General features: G+C 29.4%; 2 protein-coding genes across 4 annotated transcripts; one reads left to right on the top strand and one right to left on the bottom strand.

The window, feature by feature from the left end:
- Positions 1-6,892: 6,892 nt before the first annotated feature.
- Positions 6,893-8,758, top strand: LOC133679832 (uncharacterized). 2 transcript variants are annotated; one of them, XM_062102538.1, is made up of 2 exons: positions 6,893-8,080; positions 8,217-8,758. In XM_062102538.1, the coding sequence occupies exons 1-2, from the start codon at positions 7,108-7,110 to the stop codon at positions 8,579-8,581; spliced, it is 1,338 nt and encodes a 445-aa protein (XP_061958522.1). In that variant the 5' UTR covers positions 6,893-7,107; the 3' UTR covers positions 8,582-8,758. The 2 variants fall into 2 exon arrangements, with proteins under 2 accessions (XP_061958522.1, XP_061958523.1); XM_062102539.1 differs by having other exon boundaries at positions 6,895-8,080; positions 8,223-8,758.
- A 4,823-nt stretch (positions 8,759-13,581) lies between these two features.
- LOC133679954 (zinc finger CCCH domain-containing protein 66) lies at positions 13,582-16,924 on the bottom strand. 2 transcript variants are annotated; one of them, XM_062102697.1, is made up of 2 exons: positions 16,642-16,924; positions 13,582-16,096 (listed from the first exon to the last, which is right to left on the bottom strand). In XM_062102697.1, exon 2 carries the CDS (start codon positions 16,057-16,059, stop codon positions 13,996-13,998), a length of 2,064 nt encoding a protein of 687 aa, XP_061958681.1. In that variant the 5' UTR covers positions 16,060-16,096; positions 16,642-16,924; the 3' UTR covers positions 13,582-13,995. The 2 variants fall into 2 exon arrangements, with proteins under 2 accessions (XP_061958681.1, XP_061958680.1); XM_062102696.1 differs by having other exon boundaries at positions 13,582-16,147; positions 16,642-16,923.
- Between the last annotated feature and the right edge of the window lie 9,572 nt (positions 16,925-26,496).

Genomic DNA, 26,496 nt, shown 5'->3' with positions numbered 1-26,496 from the left:
ATTATTATTTACCACATTTTTTTCTTAGTTTTTTTAATTTTTTGTTAACACGTCCGTTGACTTTAACCCACTAAATTCAAATTTTAGACTTTAATTCTTAGTAATTTTTGGAGGAAAATATTAAATAAATAATGATATTTTTAAAAGTAAGATAAATCTAGTTATTTAGTTAAAAATATAAAAATCAATCGAAATGATTGTTTTCTTTTTTTAATTTATGATTTATTGAACTTTACAGTCATTTAAGTTCGTTTCTTTGTTCCAATCAAATATATGACATGTAATCGAGATTTAAAAAATATATATTTTTGATTCAACAATAAACTACTATGTAGTTAAAAAATTTATTGTTTTAACCAAATTAATTAATATCACATGATTTCAAATAGATGCATTTATCTTAAAATAAATATTTTTCCTGTTTTAACCAAATAAATAAATTTTTTTAATATTTTTATATATAAATATTATATTATTTTGCAGGGCCAGGTTTTCTCAAATATCCCAAAATTTGAAAGAAAAAAAAAGGTAAAAAGCTTTACTCAGTTTTGCAGGCCTGAGGCCCGTTGAAAAACTTGAAAGTTGGGCTCATGAAAATCCAGGTCTCCCGTAGCCACAAGACATCTCGAGGCTGAGATTTGAAATTTCTAGATGAATAGGCCCAAATAATTTCAAATCAAGTATCTGTCTTTGTCTTCTTCTTCTTCTACTTTCGTGGGAAAAGGACTCTATCCTTCTTCATTAATATCTTCATTATTACAGTTTAACGTTTTAAAATTTTGCTTACCTGAGCTCTAAGAAACATGGAAGTGCCCACATCAATTTGGCTGATGAATTTCAAATTTTAAAGGTGGGAATGGGAGATGGGTTTTTCTCATGTGAAGGACGCATGCATGGATGCCTATCAGCTTGCCTGACTGAGCTATTTTTGAGATCTGTAATGGTAAAAGCAGTGGAGTTTAGCAGGATTATTGTGTTATTAGGTCATTTTATTTCTAACAACTTCTGATCAGATCTTAATCACATGATGCGTAACATAATCTCATAAGCCTGTCACCCTCATCATTCCCTTTTCCTTGCAACAACAACAGGGAAAAAAAAACAGGGACATGCCATGCCAGGCACCCTATAACATTGTGCGGATGTCGCAGGCAATTTTCGAGGTGGTGCCCAGCTACCGACATCAATAATTACGAGTAATCTTACATTACAAATCACAAATTCAATGATTTCTCATGTTATCGATAAAGTATAGTATACACAGGTGAGGTGAGTGTACAGCGACGATTGATTGCTTTTGAATTGTAAACCAAAAGGTGGATGGAAACAGGGGGCAGAGGTGGTCGGCAGGGAGGCTTGCAGGACCCTCTCTCTCTCTCTCTCTCTCTCTCTCTCTCTCTCTCTCTGTTTCCTTTAACGAGTTTTGACTGATGAAGGCTGCAAGACCCAAAAGGAATTCCCTCTGGGTGCGTTCCCTGGCTTCCTGGACATAGCAACCAGACAATGTCGTTCATAATTCAATCTTATCCGTCTCTCTCTTACGCAGACATGGCGCACGTACAGAGTAATGGTATAATACCATATAACTCAAAGCCTCTCTCTTTTTTTCTCTACCACAAGTCAAGAGAGACCTGAACGCGCTTATACGGACACTTTTTCATTCATCACGCGCATTAACCAAGTAATTTTTTTTACTCGGTTCGAGTGCAATTCTAGTAAGGACTAGGCACGGCCCCCGCTACGAATATGTATTTTTTTTTTTAAATAATGATAATATTTAGTTGAAGTAAACATGTTTTCAAAAAAATAAAAATAATTAGTGATTTAAGTTATAACACTGAATTATTTTAATGAAACGATAAAAAAATGATATTAACCAAACAATTTATAAAAAAATCATGATATATTTTAAAGAAAAACAATAAGGGCATGAAATTAGATAAAAAAAAATATATTAAAAAATTGGGTTGAGTCAACAAACACTGAAGAATATAACAAGAAAAAAATAATTGCACAAAATGATAATTAAAATAATGAGGGTGAAAATCAAAATAAAAAATAAATTAGAAAGCAGCTAATTTTTTTCGATAAGAGGGTTAAATTGAAAAAAAAAACTAAAAAAAAAGGAAAATTAAAAAATATAACGCAAACATAAACTTGGTTTAAAATACAAAATTAAAAACCAATAAAACTTTTATAAAAAAGATGGAGAAAAAAATAAAAAAATTTCAAAAATAAGAACCAAATACAAAAAACATGTGAAAAATTAAAATACTAAGTCGAAAAAAAATAACACCTATACAAAGGGGGTAAAGGATGAGAAAAGAAAATTAAAAGAAAAAATGACACAAAGTTTTGCATGGAAGGTTAAATTGAAGATAAAAATAACTTTGACAAAAAAAAAATAAAGAATCAAATTGAAAACAATAATATAAAATAAACTTGGATTAAAGGGTAAAATTAAAAAAAAAAACTTACATGAAAAGATCGAGTAAAAGAATTAAAAAAATAAGAGTCAAATTAAAAAGTATAGTATATTACAAAATGGAATCAAATGACTGAATTGAAAGGAACATAACTCTTATTAAAAAAGTCAATGAAAAAAATAAAAATTCAAAAGAAGAATAACATAATCATAAATACCAAAAAACAAAGAAGACCAATCAATATTTTTTTTGGTAGGAGAGATAAAAGAATAGGATAAAATTAAGAAATATCCTTCGATGACAAAACACTCACTCATTGATGACACACACCCTATTAGTTAAAAAGGACATGACGATGCATTTAATTACACAATGGATGGTCAGGTTTAACTACCGAGAGGTGTTGTGATGCCTAAAGTGTGTAAATATCTCCCATGGGTCATTTTTTTTTGAATTTTAATATTATTTTATTATGATAAAATACAACAATGCTCTTGATAAAACAAATAAATAATACAATAATCAACGTGAAAATACATATATATCTCTTATTCAAAAGCTTTGATTGTTTTAGCTTAAAAGATATTTTAGAAATTTAACAATAACCTAAAATATAAAAAATTAACACTAGTCTTGGATCAAAGGCACGTAATTTTTTTGTTTTTAATAGCATTTTAGTATTTTTAATGTTCAAGTAAAACAAAATAACCCTAATATCCTTACATGGAAGGCCATTTATTATTTGATTGAGAGATAAATTAATAATTTTATTGTTATAGTTCATGATGATGAAATGTATTTAAAATTATAGTGAAAACACTTGTAAAACTCCTTTTTTATTTAGTATATTTGTTATGTGTTTGATATCGTGGAAAAAAATAATTTTACAAAAGATTAGAAAGAAAAGAAGTTGCTATAGAAAATATTTTTTTTTTGGTTATTATTATTTTTAAAATTAAAAGTCCCAGAATCTATAGAAACTTCATTTTTTAATGATATTTTACACCAATTTATCTATAGAAATTTTATTGAAATTTATTGAGTGGGGAGAGTATTTGACATGTGAAGCAGTGAGAGAAGTGACCGAAGCTTGAAGATTTTGACACGTGGCTAAGATAAGGATGAAGAATGAGACATTGGAAGGTGACAAGGAACTAAACGTGATGTGACAGAAATAAAGAGGAAAGAAATGTGAGCTCCCTTATAATTATAATTGAATTTATATCCGTGGTAATAGGTTCATTTTGGAAATGTTATTATTTTTAAAATATATTTTATTTAAAAATATATTAAAAATATATTTTTTTATTTTAAAATTAACATGTCAAAATAATCTAAAAATAAAAATTAAAAAATTAATTTTTTAAAAAAATATCTGTAAAACATAAAAATAACATTACCACGTGTGTTTAGGCTGAGTTAGATGAGGGGTTTGATTTTTGCTAGCAGCTATAGAATCTTTTCATCCTAACAAACAACTCATTGTCTGTATATGTTTTTTTTTTTAAATTAAAAAAATAGGCAGGTGATGTATCCAAGCCCATATGTTTGGGCTTCATTAAAACAGACATTTAAGTTTTTTTTATATTTATATTTTTATTATTATTTTAATTTTATCTTTTAAATATGAAATTTTTATTTAATTTTATTTTTTAAATAATTTTATCTCTTTTTAGATCTTTTGGTTTTTCATTTTAATTCTATCATTTAATATGAAATTTTTTAATATAATTTTATCATTTAGTATTGAATTGATGATAGATCATGTTTTGTAATTTTTTTATTATATAATAAAGAAAAATAATTCAATTTAATAAAGTTTATAATTCAAGTCATGTATTTGACGAGTTGATCAGAGTTAACCTGATCTATCTTTTTTTTTTCGTTGATTTTTTTCTTTGAACATGCTCGATAGGATTCTGTTGGAGCAATTCCCATACAATTTAATTTAAAACTCATACTAAGTAAATAGTCAATTCATGAGCTTTCAAGTTTGAATCATTATAATAACAATACTGATTATTTTTTTACAAATAGGATATTTTTTTTATTTCAAAAAAAACTGAATCTAACCCATAACAAAAAATGCAAGCTAGTGTATTAACTAACTAAATAATTTTTCAAATGTCATATCAATTATATTTTCCTCCTCATGAAATGATTAACAGTTATAGAATTTTATCAGTTATTATTTTTCAAAGAAATGAAAAAAAATATTTCACCAGGAAGAGTGTTTTAGAATTTTATATTAATTTCAAATCTATATCTGACAACACTTTGTATCAATACATTAAATTTTGTTATGGATTAAAGTATAGTTTGAATAAAAGCTAAATTTGAATGACAGCCATACCTCTTTTTCTTGATTGATCTTTATTTTGAATATTTTTACTGTGTCTCTAGATTTCTAAGAATGTCGTGTATTTTGATAATTAAAAAAATTCATATGCATGTGTTTATAGTCTTATATCTACTTCGTGACTAGATAAAAATATAACTCTATAAAAATTCATATGCATATGTTTAGTAACGGCCGAAAACTTAATTCATTATGCATGGATCCTAGCAATCTCTACGTTTCATTAAAAGCAGCATAATGTTGCTTTTAACGTGGAGAGCTTCATTGTTCACGTGAATAGTAGTGAATGTTTTAACTATTTTGGCCAGACTAGGTTTGATCTAAAATATAATATATTGAACCGGGTCTGACTCAGTAAAAAAAATATTTTTTTATTTTTAATTATGTTTTATTGATGACGTAACATTTGTAGAATTTGATCGCAATCCTAATTTTATTATTAATTATGTTTTACCTGATGTTGTTGCGCGCTTAAAAAATCAAGAAAACTGTAGTTCTTGTTGGATGTATATCATACTCGATGGAATTGTAGATAGTTTAATTGAACAATAAAAAATATTTTATATAAAGTATTATTTATTTCATGATGCAATAGCAATAGTTAAATCTACAATATTTAAATTAAAAACCATCAATATATATATATATATATATTATTTTATAACCTCGATTTAAAAAATAATTTTTTAACTAAATACAATAAATTATTTTTTGTTCAACCTTAAATTTAAATATAGTTTTAACTAAACATATATAAATACCAAATTAATCTCAACTAAAAGTAATTTTTATAAAATAATTTTTTTCAAATTACAACTATAAAAATTATCGCAATACCAAAAACACTAGTTTTTGTTGTGGTTGTTTTAACTATCTAATTTATATGCATTAAAATACTAACATATGTTATCAGCTACAGGAAGAAAAAAAAGAAGCGATCAAACACTTCGAAGCCAGACCAGAGAGAGTTGATAGAAAGATTTAAGGTTTACCTTCCTGACAGGATTTAATTCCAATGTTATAAAGTCTCCCATGACTTTTAATTTTTTTGTTAAAATAAAATTAGGCTGACATGAGGTATATAGCACGGCAAGAAATATAGTTTATTTTATATTAAAAACATTTTTTTTTTTTTTGTAAAAACACATATGTAGTTTTACAAAACACGTACTGAAACCTGTCAGTTGGTTATTATTACCAATCAGATGCGAAGTGGTAGTAGTATGTATTATTACCCTGTACTGATTCAGACCAAGTACCTGCAACAGCAGCGAAAGCCAACAAAATGAGCAAATTGACTTGTCAATGCGCGTGGAAACATAATTTCTGACTGTTTCTGAATCAATTCTCCATCCATCAACTATTGCATATTTTTTTGAAAAATGACATTTTTTTTTTGGAAAGAATAATTCAAAATTCCATGAAAATTTAATGCTTCAAATATAAAATTTAAGATTTAATGACTAAAAAAATAAAATAACACGATAAAAAAAAGAAATCAAAGAAAAAATTGGTAATAGGGACATACCATGGATATATTTTTGACATTTTTAATATTATTAAAAAAATATTAACAGGATGATTTTAATTAAACATTGTATAATCACTAAACAAGGTAGTAATTAAAATGAAAAAACCTTTTAATAAATTACGAATATATTTGATGGTCTTTTAAAATATATTTATAATTATCTCATCAAGATTTTTTTAATTATATTAAATATATTAAAAATAAAGTTCAAACAATATGTTCATAATGACCTATTATTTTTTAGTCATTAGATCTTGAATTTTATTTATCACTTTTGAATCTTCATAAAAAAGGAAATTAGATTGATTTTTATAATTATTAATTAATTTAAATAAAAAATAACTTTTAAAATAATTGTTATTCTCAATATCGATAGGTTATATACAATAGCGGTAGTTTTTAATTGCTATTACCACTGTGATAGTGTTTAAATTTGGTTGTTTTTTAAATATCTTTTTAATTTATGTTATTTTTTCAAATTTTATTTAACCGTTTTAGAATTACAAAAGACCCCAAATTGTTCACGTTCAAATCTAAAGCCCGCCTCCTGTCCCTGTCCCTGTCCCTGTCCCTGTCCCTGCTTTCCTTCTCTTCGTTTCCATGTTTCTTTCTTTTCTCTATCTAAAAAAGAAATATATTCAAACCTCTCCTTTTCTTTTCATCTCCTCCCTTTTTCTTTGTTAAACTCCAGTTTTCCTTTTGGAAAAGTTGAAATCCCACAAACCCCATAACCAATTCTCACTCTTAAACACTACTTCAAAATTTTAAGTACTACCTTTTTTGGGGGGAAGATGAAACTGTTACCGTCTCCTTCTATCTCATCTTCCTCCACTTCTTCTTTTGATCCAAATATGTGCACTTCAAAAAGTGCCACTGCTAGTTGCCTTACAGGTCTTCTACGTCGAATTCTATGCTCTCGCAGCCTCCCTACACACCCATCTGACCAAATCACTGAAACAAGTTCAATACTTTGTGATGGTAGACACCAAGAACTCATCAAGTCAAATGAGAAACTTGAGACCACTGCTGCTACTCCTGGTGTTGTGGCAAGGCTAATGGGATTGGAGTCTTTCCCAGAAACTAGTTCAGTTGATATGAGAGTCAGTGCTAACTCGATATCAAGAAGTCGGTCGATGAATTCTGTGGAGTTTAGAGGTGAAAGCGATCAAATGCAAGGGCAGCATAGAAGGGTTAAGAGTACATTGTCGTTTCGGGAGATGCCAACTTTTCTTGAGGTAGAAAATAAGGAATACTTTGTTCTTAGCTTTGAGAATATTGGAAGTGAAAGCAAGAAAGTTAGATCTAAAGAGAGGAAATGTGATGTGGGTTCTGGAGAATTGAAGGAGAAAAGAAGAGAAAAATTTAAAAGGAAGGAAAACAGAAGAGAGAAAGCAGTGGAATCAGAGAAGAGAGAAAGTGAAGAGAAAATCAACAAGATGGTTTTGAAAGTTTTAAAGGAGTCAGAGTTGAGTAACAGACTATTAGAAGATCATAAGCCTGCTCAAGAAGTTGGCAATGGTGGCAAAATTGAGGATTCACCCGCTCACATGAGTCTAAAGGGCAGTGAAATAGTTTCCTTAGAAAATAAATGGTTGTATCATAAGGAAGTCTCTGGCATTGGAGCAGAATTAAGGAGGAGAAACAAGAAAACAAAAGGACGTGCATTCAAAAATGAGGAAGCAGAGTTCAGCTCACAGGATTCCAGCCCTGTTTCTGTTCTTGATTTTGATCAATTCATCGTTGATCCAGACGTTACTAAATCAGGTGTCATTCTCCTCAGTTCAGCTCAAATTTTAACACCTTTAGGCACTATTAGTAGTTGGTTTCATTTTCCTTTCTTCTTTTCATATCAAGAGTTGTGTGTATTGTGTTCTAAAAATGTTGCTTCTTTTTGTTTAAGTAACAGAGGAAGATACAAAGTCAGGGGAGTCTAATTCGAGGAGGAAATTATCCCCCCAACTTGAGAATCAAAATCACAAACACTTGTCACAACGTAGTGATGGTAACTTGATCTTCGACAACCGAAATTCCAATAAAACTGAAGAACCTTGTCCAGGGTCAAGGAAGAAAGTTTGCCATAATCATGACTACTTAAACATGTGGGATGAAGTTTGCAAGCTGACAGAAACTCAAGTGGTCGAGACAAATTTGAATGCATACAAAAATATGTGTAAATTCGAAGAAGATTTTGAAGAAATCAGTGCAGATTTTGGGTTGCAAATCTTGGATCAGTTGTTACAGGAGCTTGTAGATCAACTTGCTTGACTCTTGCCATGAAAAAAAAATCAACTAGTAAGATTATACTTTTTGTAAATTATATTATCACAAGAAACTCAGAATCTAATCTCTACCTTTCGAGTCTCTCAGCAGCAGAATTTAAATTCAAACTCCCCAAAGATGTTGGACTACTTTGATACTAGTAAATAATTTGTTACAGGAAAAGAGTTGTCTTTTTTTCTTTTTGTCTGCTGTCTTGTTAAACACTTTGGTCTTTGTTTGAACACAATTTTTTATGTTTTAAAATTTGAATTTTTTTACGTTTAAAATCAAACTTTTTTAGTGTTTTTAATTATTTTTTTGTGTTAAAAATAAGATTAAAAAATAAAAAGTATTATTTTAATATATTTTTAAATAAAAATTACATTAAAAAACAGTCTAAACTAAAATATCAAAATGCCCTTTGAGCTCATGTGTAGGCAGCCAGCCGAAGCATAAAGCATCATGTTCCTGCAAATTAAGGACAACGGACAAATTGTCCCCAACTATCATCCAATTTTGAATATTAGGTCACCGGACTAAGCATTTTCTTATTTAGATCCCTCAAGTATCAAACGTTACTCAATTACCCCTCACGTTTGATACTCTTTAGGAAAAACATTTAAACCATAGCATGTTGTTTTTGTCACAAATTTCAGTTTAAACATTATAAAATACTCATTTTTTAGTTTTAATTGGTATGAAATTATAGTTTCAAAAAATAATTGATTTTTTTCGAAAACAAATTATTAATATTTGTTCTTCATTTTTTAAAGAACTTTAGAACGATGTTAGTCCTTCGAAAGAGAGAACTTTTATGGGTTAATGATAAATATTGTCCTCGTATTCCAAGCAAGTGTTAATTGGATCTCGATACTAAATTAATTTGTTAAATACTCCCGACAAAATCTCAGTTTTTTTTTGGTAATTTCAATAAATGCTTTCTGTAATAAAAATTAAAAAGAAAAAAAATAACAAACAGGGTCAACGAGGTCAAAGTTCATATATAGTTGCTTATGTAAAATCTACTTAACTCGGTCAACAAAATCACTAGTAAAAAGCTTACATTGACTCAATTAACACTTAAGTAGGTACATGGGCTTTAATCATCAATTACTTGGATGGTACAGATCATGATCTTTATATATATATATATATATATATTTCCATCTATTAAGTCATTTCTTCAATTATTATAATTAAAATAATTTTAAAATATAATACTAGTGTTTAATTAAAAAAAAAATACTAATAGAGCTCAATATTTAACTGTGCATCATCAAGACATATGTTATTGTAAATTATAGCAATGAAATGAGTGTTTTGTCAATTATCAAACAGCGTCATTTAACTAGTTAATGGAAGCAAAACAATTTTTCTTTTCATAGGATCTATATGCCATTATAAAATTAAACATGAACAAATTAGTTTTTTTATATTTTAGATGTATAGTAAAATAATTTAAATATTCTTAAAAAATAAAAAATAAAACATAAAATTAAGTTCAAGGGCTTTTCGATCTTTTATCATTAGGTTGCACAGTGAAATAACTATATTATTATTTAAAGCGAAAAAATTAAAACTAACATTTAAGGGCAACTTTTCATCAAGTTTTTTTTAGTTATAATTAATTTGAATAAAGGTAATTTAGTCTATTAACGATTATAAATATAATTAAAAAAAATAAAAATGATTGGCGTGTTCCACACCTCCCTTCAATCAAACACCACTATGAACAATAATGTTTGAAGTGTCACGTCGTTCTCTTCACAATGATCAATGCGTGTGTGAAGAGATTGGGCTCAGTAAATTTGTTTTCTTTTCCTTTCTTTTTTGTTTCTGCTTGCATTGAATTTCATCATAATCCTTGTAAAAAGTAAGTGTGTCCTCTAGATTGTATTTGTATTAATTTTGCTCATAATTATTTTTATTGCTATTTATATATTTTATGATTTTTAAAGATTTTTTTTATTTTATCCTTGAGTATTTTATTTTTATATTAAATTTAATCTTTATTTTTTATTGTTTTTTTATTTTCTTGATTTATTTTGTTTTTCAATTTCATCCTTAAACATTTTATTTCATTTAATTTTTATATCGAATTTGATTCTTATTATTTTTATTGTTATTTTCATGCTTTTTATTCTTTTCTTGATTTATTTTTTTTTTTCAATGTAATCCCTTGTTATTTTTATTTCATTTAGTTTTTATACCAAATTTGATCTTTGTTTTGATTACTATTTTTTTTCATGATTATGAATTTTACTTCGTGATTTTTTTATGTTTGCCTTCTATAGAATGATCCCGGTCTCATAACCCGAGTCACGCGTTTTGAGGATTAACTCAATTTAACTTTGGTCTTTTTAGATCTTTTTTTTTAATTTTTTTTTAAATTTATCATTCGACATTGGGTTACTAGGCCTCGAGCTTCATGATTTTTTTCTATTTTTTTTATGGGGTTATCTCGATCTCAAATCTCGAGTATCAGGTAAGTTAAGTTAACCTGGGTTAAATCATGTTTTTTTTTTATGTTTGTTTTTTAAATTGATTTTTTTAGTTTCATCATTTAGTTTGCTTAAGAGTTGACCTCTATTATTTTATTCAATTTCTTTTGTGTAGGGTTATCTCCGTCTCACGATCATTTTGCAGGTTTGGCATGCTGAGTCAAGTCAATTTGTTTTTTTAAAAAAAATTAATTTTTTTAATTTATCCTTGAACATTTGCTTTGCTTTGTTGTTAATTAAACTTTATATTTCTTTTATTTTTATTAGGCTATTTCATTCTCATTTAATTTTAACCTAACCCGCAATATAGGACGAAACACCTATCAAATATAAACTATAAATGAAAATTCATATTTAATTTATTTATTTATTTATTTTTGTAAATCTCACCTTAAAATATTCATGTATTGATTTGGTTGAAGATTTCAATCCCTTTTTCTTTTTTTTTTTGTTATAGATTAATTTTAGACCATGGGAGTAAAGTGGGCACAGTTTAATGTAGGGTCCAGTCAAGATTTTTTTTTTATAGAATCCAAATCAAGGTTATTAATTCCGTTTTGGTAGGTATTTTGTTTTTTCAATTGAAATGGAATGTTTTAGTTTCGGAATATTTCGGCATGCCGTTTCGGGGTTGTACTGTTTATATATATATATATATATATATATATATATATATATATATATATTCAACAAACATAATTCAAATTCAAGATAAATTAATTATAAATTATGCAATACAAACAAATATAATTTCAAAATTTAAAATATTTCTAAATAGTCAAGATTAAATAGATCTTTAACTTAAAGTAATTCAACTTAAACAAAATATTAAAATATTATGAAAGTAAAATGTTTTAACACAAATATTTTAAATATAAAGTTAGGTCAATGTTATCAAGGCTAATGTAATCTAAAGCATCCCTTGTTTTGCTCAAATTCCTACAAAGTATACATATGAAAAAAACAACATGAATATAAATTATATATATATTAGTGATAAATCTAATTTAAAAAAATTAATATCATTGTTAATGAAAATAGTAATAATAATTTTCAATATTATTATTAATATCATTGTTATTGAAAATAGTAATGAAAAAAAACTTTTTATAATTGAGTGATTTAATTAATGAAATTGAACAAGGTTCAATTTGATTTAATGACTTTTCAAGAGCGGAACAGAACATGTGGAATGAAACCGGAACGTTCCGAGCAAAATTTAGCCGAAAAATTTGGAACGGATCAAGATTTAAAATAAAATAAAATTTATTCTATTTTATTCTGTTTTTTAAATTAATACAGAATGTTTTAACCATTTCAAACGAAACAAAATAAAATCTACAACCTGATCCAAATAACAATTTGATGATAATTGAGGGATAAATCAAATTTTGGACAGAGTGCGAATACCACCGGTCCTAGGTAGGTTGTACTGTTGTAGAGGCACAGCATGCCCAGTTGCTACCCGATTTAATTTGATGCTTTCTACTGCCTAATTATAAGATTCCGAGATTTGGCTTTTCTTTTTTCCTTGCTCAAAAGAATCCAAAACGATGACTTGGATTACAAGCTAATGATGTGTGTTTTAAGACTTTGCATGCACGTTGTCACCCCCCGAAGCTTATCTCTCTGTCTTCACCTGTTTTATTAGTTTATAGCCGAGCAATATCTTAATTGCAATCAATGCTAAATCCACTTGACTCGGTCCATTCCAAGCAATTTATTTTTATTTTTTTTCTCTTGAGAAACAATGCATGGTGAAGTCATGCTTTACCCCAGCAGCAAACAAGGAAGAATGTTTTGTCTCTCGAATTAAAATATATCAAATCCCAATAAAATAAGTTGAGCAAGTAAATTATTCTCACGAGGCGAGCAATTTAGGCAGCGTCACTAGAGGGAGATGTAGGTTTCAGTGTGCAGCAGTAGGATTTTGGCTTCTTGCGCGAGCAGGATATGAAATGAAGAGGTAGGCTTGGAGCACCAAAGCATCCTCTCTTCTTTTTTTTCTCTTCTAGTGCACCACTACTTTAAAAAGTGTTTTGAAGATACAAAGCGAGTAATGATAACTAGACTGCCTTTTCATCAGTGCTCAACAATCTCCCCAACTTGAGAATTATGGAATCAATGAATCCCATCTTTTCCATGCCGAAAGTGAAATGCAGTACTCAAAAAAGAGTGATAGGTGGGACAACATTGACAAAAGATGAAAGAATGAAGAAAGAAATGGCATCACTACTGGGAGCTAGCATCATCCGTGGATACAGTCCTGGATTTTAACGTCCGTTTTCGTTCTTTTCAACCTCTAGTTTGATGTAGAGTCGTTGGCTACCAGCATCTAGTTTCTTCTCCTGCAATAGGGCCATAGATAGAGACCTCCAATACAACTTGGGAGAATAAGGCTTCTCGTCTACTGAACAGTGAGGTTGATTCATGGCACATCAAGGATAAGAAGAGCTCATTAACATATGAGATGCAGGCGGATCCAACAAGCAGAAAGATAAAGGATCCATTGAATTCTGATACATGTTTTATTAAGTAATTACTGTAACAGTTTTTAGTACATATGATGTATACAGCCCACCGAGAGCTAAAATGAAATCAGGCCACGGGTAAAACGAAATCCCGAGGCCACCGCCTCTACTCCCCACCAGCACAAGATGATGCTTCCCACTTCTATATGCGAGTGAAAAAGAATCTATTGTTTCTTACGAATACAAGAAATCCATGAGCAGAAACATTTAGTCATGCCCGGATATCTTTGTTCTCTTCCTCGGTTTTAATTTCTATTTTTTTCCTTTTGTCCTTTCTCAAGTTTCTTACTCCTAGATGTGATCAAAACTAATAAAAATTCAAAAAATGGCAAAATAAATAAGTAGTTAAATGATGAATTATGGGCCAAATTGGGGCTGATAATTGCTTCTAAGCCACCAATGGCTTCTGCTCCATGTACAGCTGCTCCACCCAAGCTGGGAGTGTCTCTGAACCTCCAATGTTAAGATGACATTGCTGCTGCTCCTCAAAACCCAATGGCCCAGATTTTGCAGGAGTATCCTTCACCAGGGACTGTACCCATGAAACATCCGGCTCATCAACAGTTGCTGGCACTGAGGCACCAGCTGTAGCAAAACTGCTGCCATTGCTTCGAAAACCAAAAGAAGCGGACTTCCGAAGCTTATTGAGCTCTTCTCCCTGGATACCCCAATCTAATTTTCCATCAGGGGAGCCCCAGTCAGAAAGGTTAGAAGGCATTACGTTTGCTGAAGATGGTGAAGAAAACCCAGTATGACGATTCACAGCACTTCGTTCCACAAAGCTCTGGCTACGCTTTGCAAAGGCAGCAGATCTTGCACTCAAAACTGCTGCTGCTGCCCCTCCAGAATGATCAACTCCAAAAGATGGTGATCTTCTCGCAGGAGATGATGAGAAGCTGGTGGGATAGCTGGACCGAAGCTGCTGGTTGATGTTCTGGCGCATCTGCATCCCTGTTGGAGGCTGCAATTGAGCTACTGCAGCATCCAGTGAGAGTCCCTGCATCTGAGGCAAAATTGAAGGATCAAGGGATCCAAAAACATCTTCAAGGTTAGTTGGCCTCACTCCTCCAAGCCTATTCAACTCCCCAGTTCGATCACCAGAGGCAGCAAAAGCTGAGGCAGTGGACAGACCATTGTTCCAGCTGGAGGGAGATGAAAGACCAGAAATCTCATCCATAAACTGCTGCCTTCGACGGTGACTTTCAAGCCCAAGCAATTCCATGTCTAAATCCATATCTCGAGCACACAATGCAGATTTCAACCTGCTGCCAGGAAGCTGCAATGCAGGGGGCACCACATTAGAATGGTTTGTCCACCCACCGATAGGTGAAGAGGACCCGGAGGGAGTTGGCGGGCTTGATGTGGATGGTATCAAGACAGATGGAGAACCAAGGGAAAGTGGGCTTATAGAACTCATGTCTAAATTTGAACAATTTGCTGAGTAGGATCTAGGAGAAGGCACTGCCGAACCTGTAGAGGCATACAGGGGGCGAAGCTCTTCAGGCTTGTGAGCAAAGAAACACACCCTCCTAGCGCAACCTGTCTCATCTTTACAGAGACGAGTTCTATACTGGGCAGGATGAAGCCAGCACTCAAATATACCATGTGCATATTCACAGGCATCACCCTGCCTGCAAGACCCCTTTCGAAACTCAGGACATGGAACACAGCTATAGTGGTATTTCCTGGGGTCACGACGCCTAGCATTCTCTCCAGGGTGCACAAATGGGCACTCTGTCCAGTCATGAGAGTAAGCCCTTGAGCAAGGCTTGACCTTAAATGTATACATTCTAAACTCGTCAGTCCCATATATCCCATTCTTAATATCAGGAAGTGTCAGATCAATAGGATACTCTTTCTTCTCGTGCCCATCTTTTGAAACCCTTGGCGTTGAAATTTCTTGCTGTTCCAGCCCATCCATCTCGTTTACAATTTGATAAGCCAAAACACATGATTCTTCACCACTACTGCCACCCTTTAACATGATCTCCAGGGTCTTTCTCGTTGAATTAGAACCAGACTCAACAACAGGGGCAATCAAGTCACCAGGGTGATTTCCATTGGCATCAACGGAATTAGGATCAGCAGAGGCATCAAGCAAGAGCCTGGCAACCTCATGTGCAGAAGAAGAGCCACCGGCAGCAGCACAGTGAAGCGCTGTGGCCCCATCAGAACCATAACCTCTGTTGACATCTACATGACCTGTTTCCAAGATATAATTCAACACATCTTTGCTTCCGTACAAGGCAGCAATCATGAGGGGTGTCCTCTCCTCAAACCCCATCTTTTTCGAGCCAATTCTCCTTCCATACCACAAACCTGGCTCATCAATATCATGTCCCTCCACTTCAATTGCTCTCTTAAACCCGGTCAAATCATTCGAGGCAGACAACTCGAGCAAAAGAGAGAAATCATAGCAAACCCCATCTTGCTTTTGAAATTCATTCTCCATGTTGAAACCAGTATGTGTTGGTTTCCTCTTTGAACCACTGCACATCGAAAAGTCTCTCTCTTTAGAGCCTCCACAAAGTCTCTCTTTTCTACAGAATTGTAAACAAATAAAGCCTTCAAAAACATTTACAAGCACAGGTTTTTAGGTTGTTTTTCATTACACACAAGGAGAGGGAGACAGACAACAAGTGACAGAAAATTTCGGTAAGGAATAAATTCCACCAAATTATAAACAAAACATCCATTAAAAAACATTTCTGAAATTTTTGAGCCATCAAATAAAAACAGTAACAATCATAAAAGATAAATTTCAAGAAGCGGAAAAAAAAAACAGAGAGAAATTAGTTAAAATCCAAACAAAAACAACAGCACCATCTAACACACCCTCCTTCCTGGTTTCTAATAATAGAAAACAATTCAAAAATTGTTTCTAGCATAATTTCAATAAATATCAAACTAAACACCCCCACAACTCTAATCCCACTCTTTACCTACATTTTCTAACAAACCTAGTATTGTCAAAAACCCACCAAGGCAAACAAAACCCATAATCAAATCATAACAAACATGATAAAATACATACCTTAGCTTCAAATGTAAGAATATGAGAGCTTGAAAGTAAGAACTGAACTAAACCCTGAGCTGCTTTGTTCTGGGTTGTTTTTTTTTCAAGTTAATTAACCTCTCCCCCTTTTATTAAACTTCACAAAGCCAAAAACCTCAATAAAGAAGGAAAGAGAGACCTTTTGGCTTCTCTCTTTTAATGGGGCTTTTGTTAAGGTCAAAAGGTCTGAGTCTTTGAAACCACCCTCTGCTTCTTCTATGGCTCCTCCTATACTTTTTTACTTCTACTTTTTTTCATTTATTTTTTATGTTTCCCTCTAAGGAAAATGAAATGCAGATGCAGATGCAAATGCACATGCAAATGCAGATGCAGATGCAGATGCAGATGCAAATGAAATTTTATTTGTGAGTGGAGGGTAGGGGCCACGAGGTTCTTAATATCTAACCGTATCGAATGTTAGGTTGCCACGTGTTGAGAACCCGATAGAAACTGCCCTCACCCAAAGGTGACCGTATCGAGATTCCGGATCGTCACGCTTTACGCGTTTTTGGCCTCTTTTGGATGACGTGGACGTACCTACACCGTCGACATGATTTTTAATCCTATTCGTTGCTTAATTATACTAAACTCACTACCTGTGATGTAAGGTTATAAAACAAGATAATTGTATTGGTGAAAGCGAGTGCATAAAGCTGCGATGATCAGCTGTTTTCTCTATAGAGTGAACGAGCTGTTAATTTGAGCCGGATATTGTTTTTTTAAGTGTAAGGCAAATGCGCCACTGAGGAATGAATTCTTGAAGGTATCGACGTACGTACGGTGGTTTTTTTAGAATGTGATGCAAATAATTTTTTAAAGTGTGTTTTTAATAATATTTTATTATTAATATTAATATCATTATATTAAAATAAAAAATATTTATTTAAAGTTTTTTTAAAAAAAATAAAAATTTTAAAAAAATCCAATCGCTCTCCTATGGTACATGTAAAAAGCGCTTCAATGTTTTCTAGAAAGCTCTGTCGTCTGTTTCAAAATGTAACTTTGAGGTGACGTGTGGCAGAGAGACGGAAATAATTGGGCTTTTAGATAATTTTTCATCTTTCAGAGGAGTGGCATAGAAGGCCTAAACAAGATGAATTTTATTTTTATAAATATCCCTTTAAACATTTGATAATTTAATTTTTTTATTTTATAAATTTATAAATAAGTTTTATCACATGCACGAAATTATGTGTCAATATTTATATTTTTAAAATATTTCTTAATAATGTAATTATATTAAAAGCTTGTTTGTTTCATTTCATTAAATCAATGTGAAAAAATAAATTGCTCAAAATAAATAATAACTTATTTTATATAATTAAGTAATTTGTAAAAATTAAAAAAGTGAATGAATCAGAGTTAATTATTTTTTTATAAATTAAATAAAATTAATTAAGCAAAGTGTGATTTTTATTGAAAAAATATAAAAGAGTGTTTTACTAAATAAGTGAGTTTTTTAACATTGAGAAAGAAAATTAAAATATCATTTTGAAAACTTAATACTGTAATTAAAACATGTATATAATATAGAGAATTAAAAATTGGTCATGTTCTGAGATAAATTATATTTAATAATAAAGAAGTGAAGACTAGATAACAACAAAAAAATATGCATTTATGATGAATTATCATCTCTTATTTTTAACTATATTAGATTTTAACTTTGTATTGGTTCAGAAATTTTATTTGACATAACACTGGTTTAATTAGTCATTTTATTATTTTAAATATTTAGATGAATAATTTAATATATTATCTTCTTAAAAATGGATTATCTTTTTAGCAGTAATTACAAATCTTTTCTCAACATAATTTTGATGTTGATGAGTGGAGATATTATTGTTTTAAATTAGTTAAAAAAATAATTTTTATTAAAATTTAAAGTGAAAATAATTATTTTTATTTATTATTCCAAACATTGCAATATCAAACCCAAAATAATTATGTGATCGATTTTAGTATTTTTTTCATGTTTGGCCGTGAACAATCGCTACTTTTACTTAATCAGCACACATATATTTATTTTTATTATAAACTCTTGCTAAAATATAGTATATATTCCAACAATGCACATATACCCGTGTGATTTGAGAAATTCATCAACATGATCTTTACGATCTGAAAGCATGCAATTAGCTTCTCTTGGTTTGAGACACATGGAACACTGCTTTCTTCGAATTTATTTGGAAACGTGGTGTAAATTATATTTTTTAAAAATTTAAATTTATTTTATTAAAATTTAATATAATTTATATATTTTGAATTATTTTGATGTGCTGATATTAAAAATAATTTTTAAAAATAAAAAAATATTATTAACATATATTTCAATACATAAAGTTATTTTAAAAGTAACTATTATCATATTAACAATCACCCCCGAACATAATTCAACTGTGCAATCAAAATTTGTCAAACTTTTCCTCTTAATCTTATTAACAAGTCAAAGAATCCACAAACACTGTTAAGATAAGAGATTCACCAGCATCATTACAACAATATTAACCACATAGATATAGAGAAAAAAAATTAAAATCTTTAAACGAGCTCAACAAATTACACACAGATGACAAGTACCATTAATTCACTATCAACTTTATACTAATAACATGTCTGGTGTGATGTAATGAATAGTGATTACAAGTTTTTCAAAAGTTTTTTTTAAAAAAAGATATATTATTTTTTTTAGATTTTTTTTATATTAGCGCATTAAAATTATAAAAAAAATATATTAAATTAATGATTTTTTAAACTAAATGTAATTTTATAATATATATCAATACAATTTTAAATACAAAAATAAACAATATTGATATGTAAAAATACCATATTTAGTTATGTAGCTACATGTTGCCTGTGCATTTTCGCAGGTGGAACAATAATTTTTTATGTAAAAAAAATGACCGAGATAAAAAAAATTAAGTCCAAAGTCATTGGTTATGATTCGAAAAAAAAACCAAAATTATCCCTAAAAAATTGAGAAAATGATCAGGACTAAATTTGACATTGAGGGATGAAATTGAAACAAAAAAAAATTACAATTAAAAGAATCAAGACTAAATCCGACATAAAAATCAAATGAAATTAAATATTTAGAAATGAAATTGTAAAAAACTAATCCATTAAGAAAATGATTTAAAAATAGCAACTAAAAGAAAGATGACTAAATTTGACACAATAATTTTTAGGGGATGAAATTGTAAAAAATCAAATCAATCAAGAAAATAATTCAAAACAAAATAAATAACAATTCAAAGAATGAACACCAAATTTGAAAACAAATCTCAAAAATCAAAGGATTTTGGATGAAATCAAAGGATTTTGGATGAAATCAAAAATAAAATCCATTTAGAAACAACCAACGTTAATAAAAAAATACAAATAAGAGAAAAGGGATTGAATCGAAAGAAAAATTCAATTGAAGGGCTGATTTGATTTTTTGTATGGCATTCATACAGATCTGGGAAGAAAGAGAAGGAAAAGAAAGAAACAAGAAAAGAAAAGTCATTTTCAGCTAAACCGCGCCGAATCACTATACACGTGCCATCCAGATAGATAAAGGATGTCAAGACGAATCCAATGATGCAGCGGAAACGCCAGCACAACCACCGAAATTAGCTGCACGCACTGCCAAAAGTCCGCATCGCGACTGACACGCTGGCAAGTGTTTTGAACACGCCAACAACTTTTTTGATTTTTTCAATTGCACAAAACCAAAAATACTCCAAAACCAATCAACAATCACAATCAAACCATGAGGAAATTACAACAAAGCTTTGAATTATTTTATTTCATGGTTGCATTTATTATTTTACTGTGCATTTAGAAGTAAAATTACTAAAATAACCCTATTCAATTCCCAAAAAAAATTCACATAGTGTGAAAAGATTTTCCTACTGTTGAAGCAAAAGTAAAAAAAAAAGTGATCAGGGATGATCAGGGATAATATAATAACTATACTATTGAAATAAATAATAAACTGTTTCTTAGGCTATGTGTTGTTTCCCGGAATTCACTTTTCAGAAAATCACTTTCTAAACTTTCATGTGTTTGTTTGATACTGGAAAAGTTGGTCAACGGAAAACACTTTCCAGTCAAAAGAAAATTTGGCTTGGTTTCCAGGAAAGTGTTTTCCTGAAAAATTTGGGCGAAAAACACTTTCTAAAAGTTGTGAAAATATATAAATGTCATATTATTTGCTGATTATATCAAATTTGATCATCAAACTTTTGATTGCTATATATATTTTGTTTTAAATATTTATTTTTCAATTTCATCTCTTAAAATTTAATTTTTATATTAACTTTTGTCTTTATTTTTATAATTGTTATTTGCTTTTCTCTTATCATTTTTTTATTGAAATTTTTTATCTATAAAATTTGGTTCTTATTCTTTTGATTGTTACTTATTTTTTTTTGAAATAATTTATGGAGTGTTAATTATTATTATTTTAATTTTTTTATCTTTTAGATTTGATCTCTATTATTTTAATTATTATTTATTTTATTTGAGATAATTTATGAAATTTTTTTTTTTTCAATTTCATTCTCATTCAACTTTTTAATTTGTAAGATTTGTTCCTCATTATTTTAATAAACTTGAGAAAAATAAAACATTAATAAGTTATTTTCCAGCTCATTTTCCATGACATAACCAAATACTGGAAGTGTTTTCCAACTTATTTTTCACTACATTACCAAATATCAGAAAATAATTTACTTTTTTAGAATTTATTTTTTTAAAAAAGTTATTTTCCAACAAATAAATGAGGTATTAAAGCATAAATATCATTATCATCTTTAGTTTTAATTAAAAAAATTTGGTTAGAAATGGATTGTTATATTTCAACCCAAAAAAGAAGGGACTGGTCATTAGCCGCATGACAAAAACCGACGGGATATTTCCTTACAATTGGATAATGTCTCTACTTCAATGCCACCTTTTTTCCTGTGAATTTCCTCGTAGATAGTAGCCTCCTCCTATATATGCTATGCTATGCTAGCTAGTAACTAGGATGCCCTCCCTTTCTCTTAATGCCCCGTCCTCATCCATGTACGATTCGACGGCATCTTTGAATGTTCAAGTAAGGAAACGGCTGAGTGGATTTTTTAAAATAATATTTTTTATTTTTTATATTAATATACCAAAATAATTTAAAAATAATTAAAAACAAGATGTACAACCACAAAGAAAAAGGCGTGGACATGAAATCCCAAATTTGACTATGATTAATTGAATATGTCAAGGTTGATGAAAAATCCATGGCGTGCTTCAAAAAACGACCCCACAAGAACAGAAACGACATCGAAGATTGCATGAAAGATATGGTGATCAGGACCCCGAGGGGGCCAGAAAGAGCTCTGATCATGTCGTTTTCACTTGTGGAATGGAAAAGTTGCTTTTATGTTAAGTGTATTAGTCAGAACATGTATTTATTCATCACCCTATCCGGCTATACACGATGGTCAATTGAATAGGAGCATGGCTGCAATGACTAGCAGGGAGACTCTTTTTTTGGTCTTTGAACAGCAATAATAATGTATGTTTTGAAGTTTTTTAAAGTTTTTTTTATATAAAAATATTAAAAAAATATTATTTATTTATTTTTTAATATCATCACATCAAAATAATTTAAAAAAATAAAAAAAATTAATGTAAAGCAAAATAAATTTCAAATTTTAACAAGAAACACGTTTGAAACTTCCTCCCAGTCGGTGCCTAATTCTACATGTATACATTTCAAATTACCAGTGCTTAATTTATTTTGTTAATTGTTGCTCCTTTTAGCTTTTAAAGCGTGCATGGCTAGCTTTAAGCGATGAATATAGCGTAGTATTTGTAGCCAAAACATGTCTGTAGTGTAATAAAAATATTTTTAAAGTTTTTTTTTAAATATATTAAAATATTTTTTAAAAGGTTATTTTTATTATCAGCATATCAAAATAAAAAAAACATAAAAAAATATAAATTAATACTATTATACATAAAAAAACATAATTAAACAACTATGACAAATATATACGACTAAGTTAAAATAGCAAGTTAAAGTTTAAAAGGTATAAAAAAAGACTAAAATTAAAAGTTACGCAAAATTGTATAGTTATATAATAAGAAGGTGTTTAAAAATGTGGTAGTAGTTATTTTTTAAAGAATATTTTATTTATAAATATATTAAAATAATATTTTTATTATTTTTAAATTATTATTTATATCAGTACATCAAAATGATATGAAAATATTAAAAAATATCAATTTAAAACAAAATTATTTTTTTTAATACCAAACATACGGGCAATAAATATTAAATCGTTTTACACGTGTGTGTGTGTATAAGAGGTTTGAATAACATTTGTATTAGTTGAATTATATTTCATCAATATATAATTTTGTTTTTCATTATGATAATAAAAGCATTATATATTTGAAATATGTGATGTACGATGTGTGTAGAAAGTGGCGTTATGAGATTTATTATTTTTTAAAGTAATTTTTATTAAAAAATATATTAAAAATATATATTTTTTATTTTTAAAAAATTATTTTTAATATCAATATATTAAAATAATTTAAAATAAAAAAATTAATTTAAAATAAAAAATAAAATTTAATTTAATTTTTTTTAAAATATTTTTAAAATAAAAAAATAAACACGAGAAAAGAGGATGAAGAAACAGAGAATTGATGGGTCGAACGGACTTCCAAAAAGGCGAGCTTTGATTTAAATATGACATCACTGCTTAGTTCACCAATCAGTATGGTCCCTGGCATGCAGCTGAAAAGTCAGAACAGTACATCAGTTTGGCTTTGCCACGCTGCAGATTTTAAATGGCTATTCTGCCTCACTGCTCCTTGGTCACTTTTTTAGCCAGCCGCCTCGGACTTTTTCTCCTGGGGTCCCGTGGACGGAAAACTCAAAGAAGCTAGCTTCTACCAAAACCCACAGTCCACTGGGCCACAAGCACAGGCAGGATGACGACGGAGAATGCTCATGCTAGAATTTTCTTGCCATACCCTCCTCTCCATTGGTGGTTGCAACATCAATAGATAGTCTTCTGTCTGAACAAAATCAAGGATTTGATACTTTTCATTACAATAATTTATTAAAACGACTTCGAAGTACGTTTGGTAAAATTAATAATTCAAATCAATGTTTTTTTAAAGAATAAATGTAGTCTAATTTAGAATTCATAATTTAAAATTTTCAAATTAAGTATCATCATACCATGTGAGATTTATGTGTATGTAGTCTAAATATACAATTATAGTTATTAAATTGTGCCTAGCTAGCTAGGCACGTTGACACATTGACTTAATGATCCATAACATCATTTTAATATATATATATATATATATATATATATATATATATATATATAAAATATGGTTTAATTAAGTTAGGCTATATTTGAGAGTGTTGTTGTGGTTATTTTTTTTAAAAAATTTCATTTAAAGAAATATTAAAGAAATATTTTTTTATTTTTTAAAAATTATTTTTGATATTAGCGCATCAAAATGATTTAAAAATACCAAAAAACTATTAATTTAAAATAAAAAAATTTCAAATGTTTTTCAAAAACGTTTTTGAAACGCAAAAACAAACAAGACTTAGAAAAGTGTTTGTTTTTGTTTTTAAAGTGTTTTTTAAATTATTTTTTATCCAAAAAAATATTAAATTCATGGTTTTTTTAATTTTTTATAATAATTTAATGTGTTAATATAAAATATAAAAAAAAATATAATTTTAAAAAACACACTTTATTATCATACACACACTATGAGCTCATTAGCGACTGCATATTTCAAAACTAGATGACAAGGAGGAGCAATATTAGCTATAAACTAATATTATATAAAAATTATCTCTCATAGTATATTGAACAAATACATGTCATTAGCATTATTTATTTTATTTAATAAAAAAATATATTTAAATCAGTGTACACGTCATAATAATGGCCATGGCTCATCCCACCTCGTTTCATTTTCAACCTGTCAATCAATTTACAGTGTGATTCCAGGTGCCTCGCCTTCTTCTTCTTCTTCTTCTTCTTCTTCTTTGTATTGTTTATTTTTTGTCTGCAATGGGCATTTCAAAGTGGAAAATACACGTCACGATGCATAAATCAACTTTAATAGCTGAAGGTAATGGGCACTGCTGCATAAATAAATATTCACGAAATACAGAAGAAGTGATCATTGAGAACCCAAAACTGAGTTTAGGACCATCACATAGCACAAAATTCAGGAGTGGAAACAAAAAAAAAACATGCAGACAAAGGGAGCTTGTCATGCTGCCCCCATTAAGGTGGCAGTGCGCTCTGGACTATCCTAACACCGATAGGGTTTTGGATGTTGAAAGAAATAGGACGTTGATACAGTGAGCTATAGGCTGTATTGCTTTCAACTATCTAGTAGAGAAAAAAAGGCAAACAGGAGCTTTCATATATAGTACTTTCAATTAGTTTGGGCCTGCCTGTCTTTGTTCTAGACAGGCCAACTCTACATGATGGTGAGAGAGTCTGAACTCTCCCTGCTGCAAGCCTGCGATCTTCAAATGGGGATAAATCTTCCGAGCTTTCAATCCTCCAGGAGGAAGGGAGGAAAGTTTTTCTGATAATTTATAAATGATGCCAAGCCTTTTCTGTTCATTCACCATAGCTGCAAATACAATGTTTGTGTGTGTGTGTTGAAGGAGATGGATAGTTTGGTTGGGCCTAACAGATGGAATGGTTCAAAGTCTTGAATCTTTTCATCCATATTTGCCTTTGCCCTATTGCCGGGCAAACCTGAAGCAAAATCAACCACCTCTACCACTGTTATCACTGTAGCTATCATTAGCACATGGAATGGTGCTGCACACCTGAACCTCTCTACTTGATGATGGAGTCACTACCTGGCGCACGAGACAAATTGAAATACTTACATGATACATGCAGGAAAATCCATCAACTTGCTCTTGTGTTGTTCAGAAATTCTCGACATACACTTGTTTTTCGGAGATACTTCTGTCATTTCTAATTGTATTTCAAGTATGGCATGGTTGATAGTTAAACTGCTTTGTCAGGTGAAGGGCGAAAAATAAATTATTTTCTGATATTTAGTAGTATAATGAAAAATAAATTGTAAAACACTTTCTATTATTTAGTTATGTCATAGAAAATAAGCTGGAAAATAATTTATTAATGTTTTATTTTTTTTCAAGTTTATTAAAATAATAAGAAACAAATCTTATAAATTAAAAAATTGAATAAGAATGAAATTGAAAAAAAATATAATTTCATAAATTATCTCAAATAAAATAAATAATAATCAAAATAATAAAAATCAAATCTAAAAAATTAAAAAAATTAAAAATTAAAAATTAAAAATTAAAAAATTAAAATAATAATAATTAACATTTCATAAATTATTTTAAATAAAATAAGTACTAATCAAAAGAATAAAGATCAAATTTGATAGATAAAAAATTTTAATAAAAAAATGATAAAAAAAAAACAAATAACAATTATAAAAAGAAGAATCAAAGTTAATATAAAAATTAAATTTTAAAAGATAAAATTGAAAAATAAATATTCAAAACAAAATATATATAACAATTAAAAGTTTGAGGACCAAATTTGATATAATCAGCAAATAATATAACATTTCTAAATTTTTCACAACTTCCAGAAAGTGTTTCCCCCTTAAATTTTCCAGGAAAACACTTTCTAGAAACCAAACCAAATTTTTTTTGACTGAAAAATATTTTTTATTAATCAATTTTTTTAATGATAAACAAACATAAAAAAATTTAAAAAATAATTTTTCATAAAAAGCATCCCCTTTTCTTCC

This window comes from Populus nigra, chromosome 19 (genome assembly GCF_951802175.1).
Source record: "Populus nigra chromosome 19, ddPopNigr1.1, whole genome shotgun sequence".
NCBI lineage: Eukaryota > Viridiplantae > Streptophyta > Magnoliopsida > Malpighiales > Salicaceae > Populus > Populus nigra.
The sequence above is the reverse complement of the archived record's forward strand: the minus strand, read 5'-3'. Positions and strand labels throughout refer to the sequence as shown.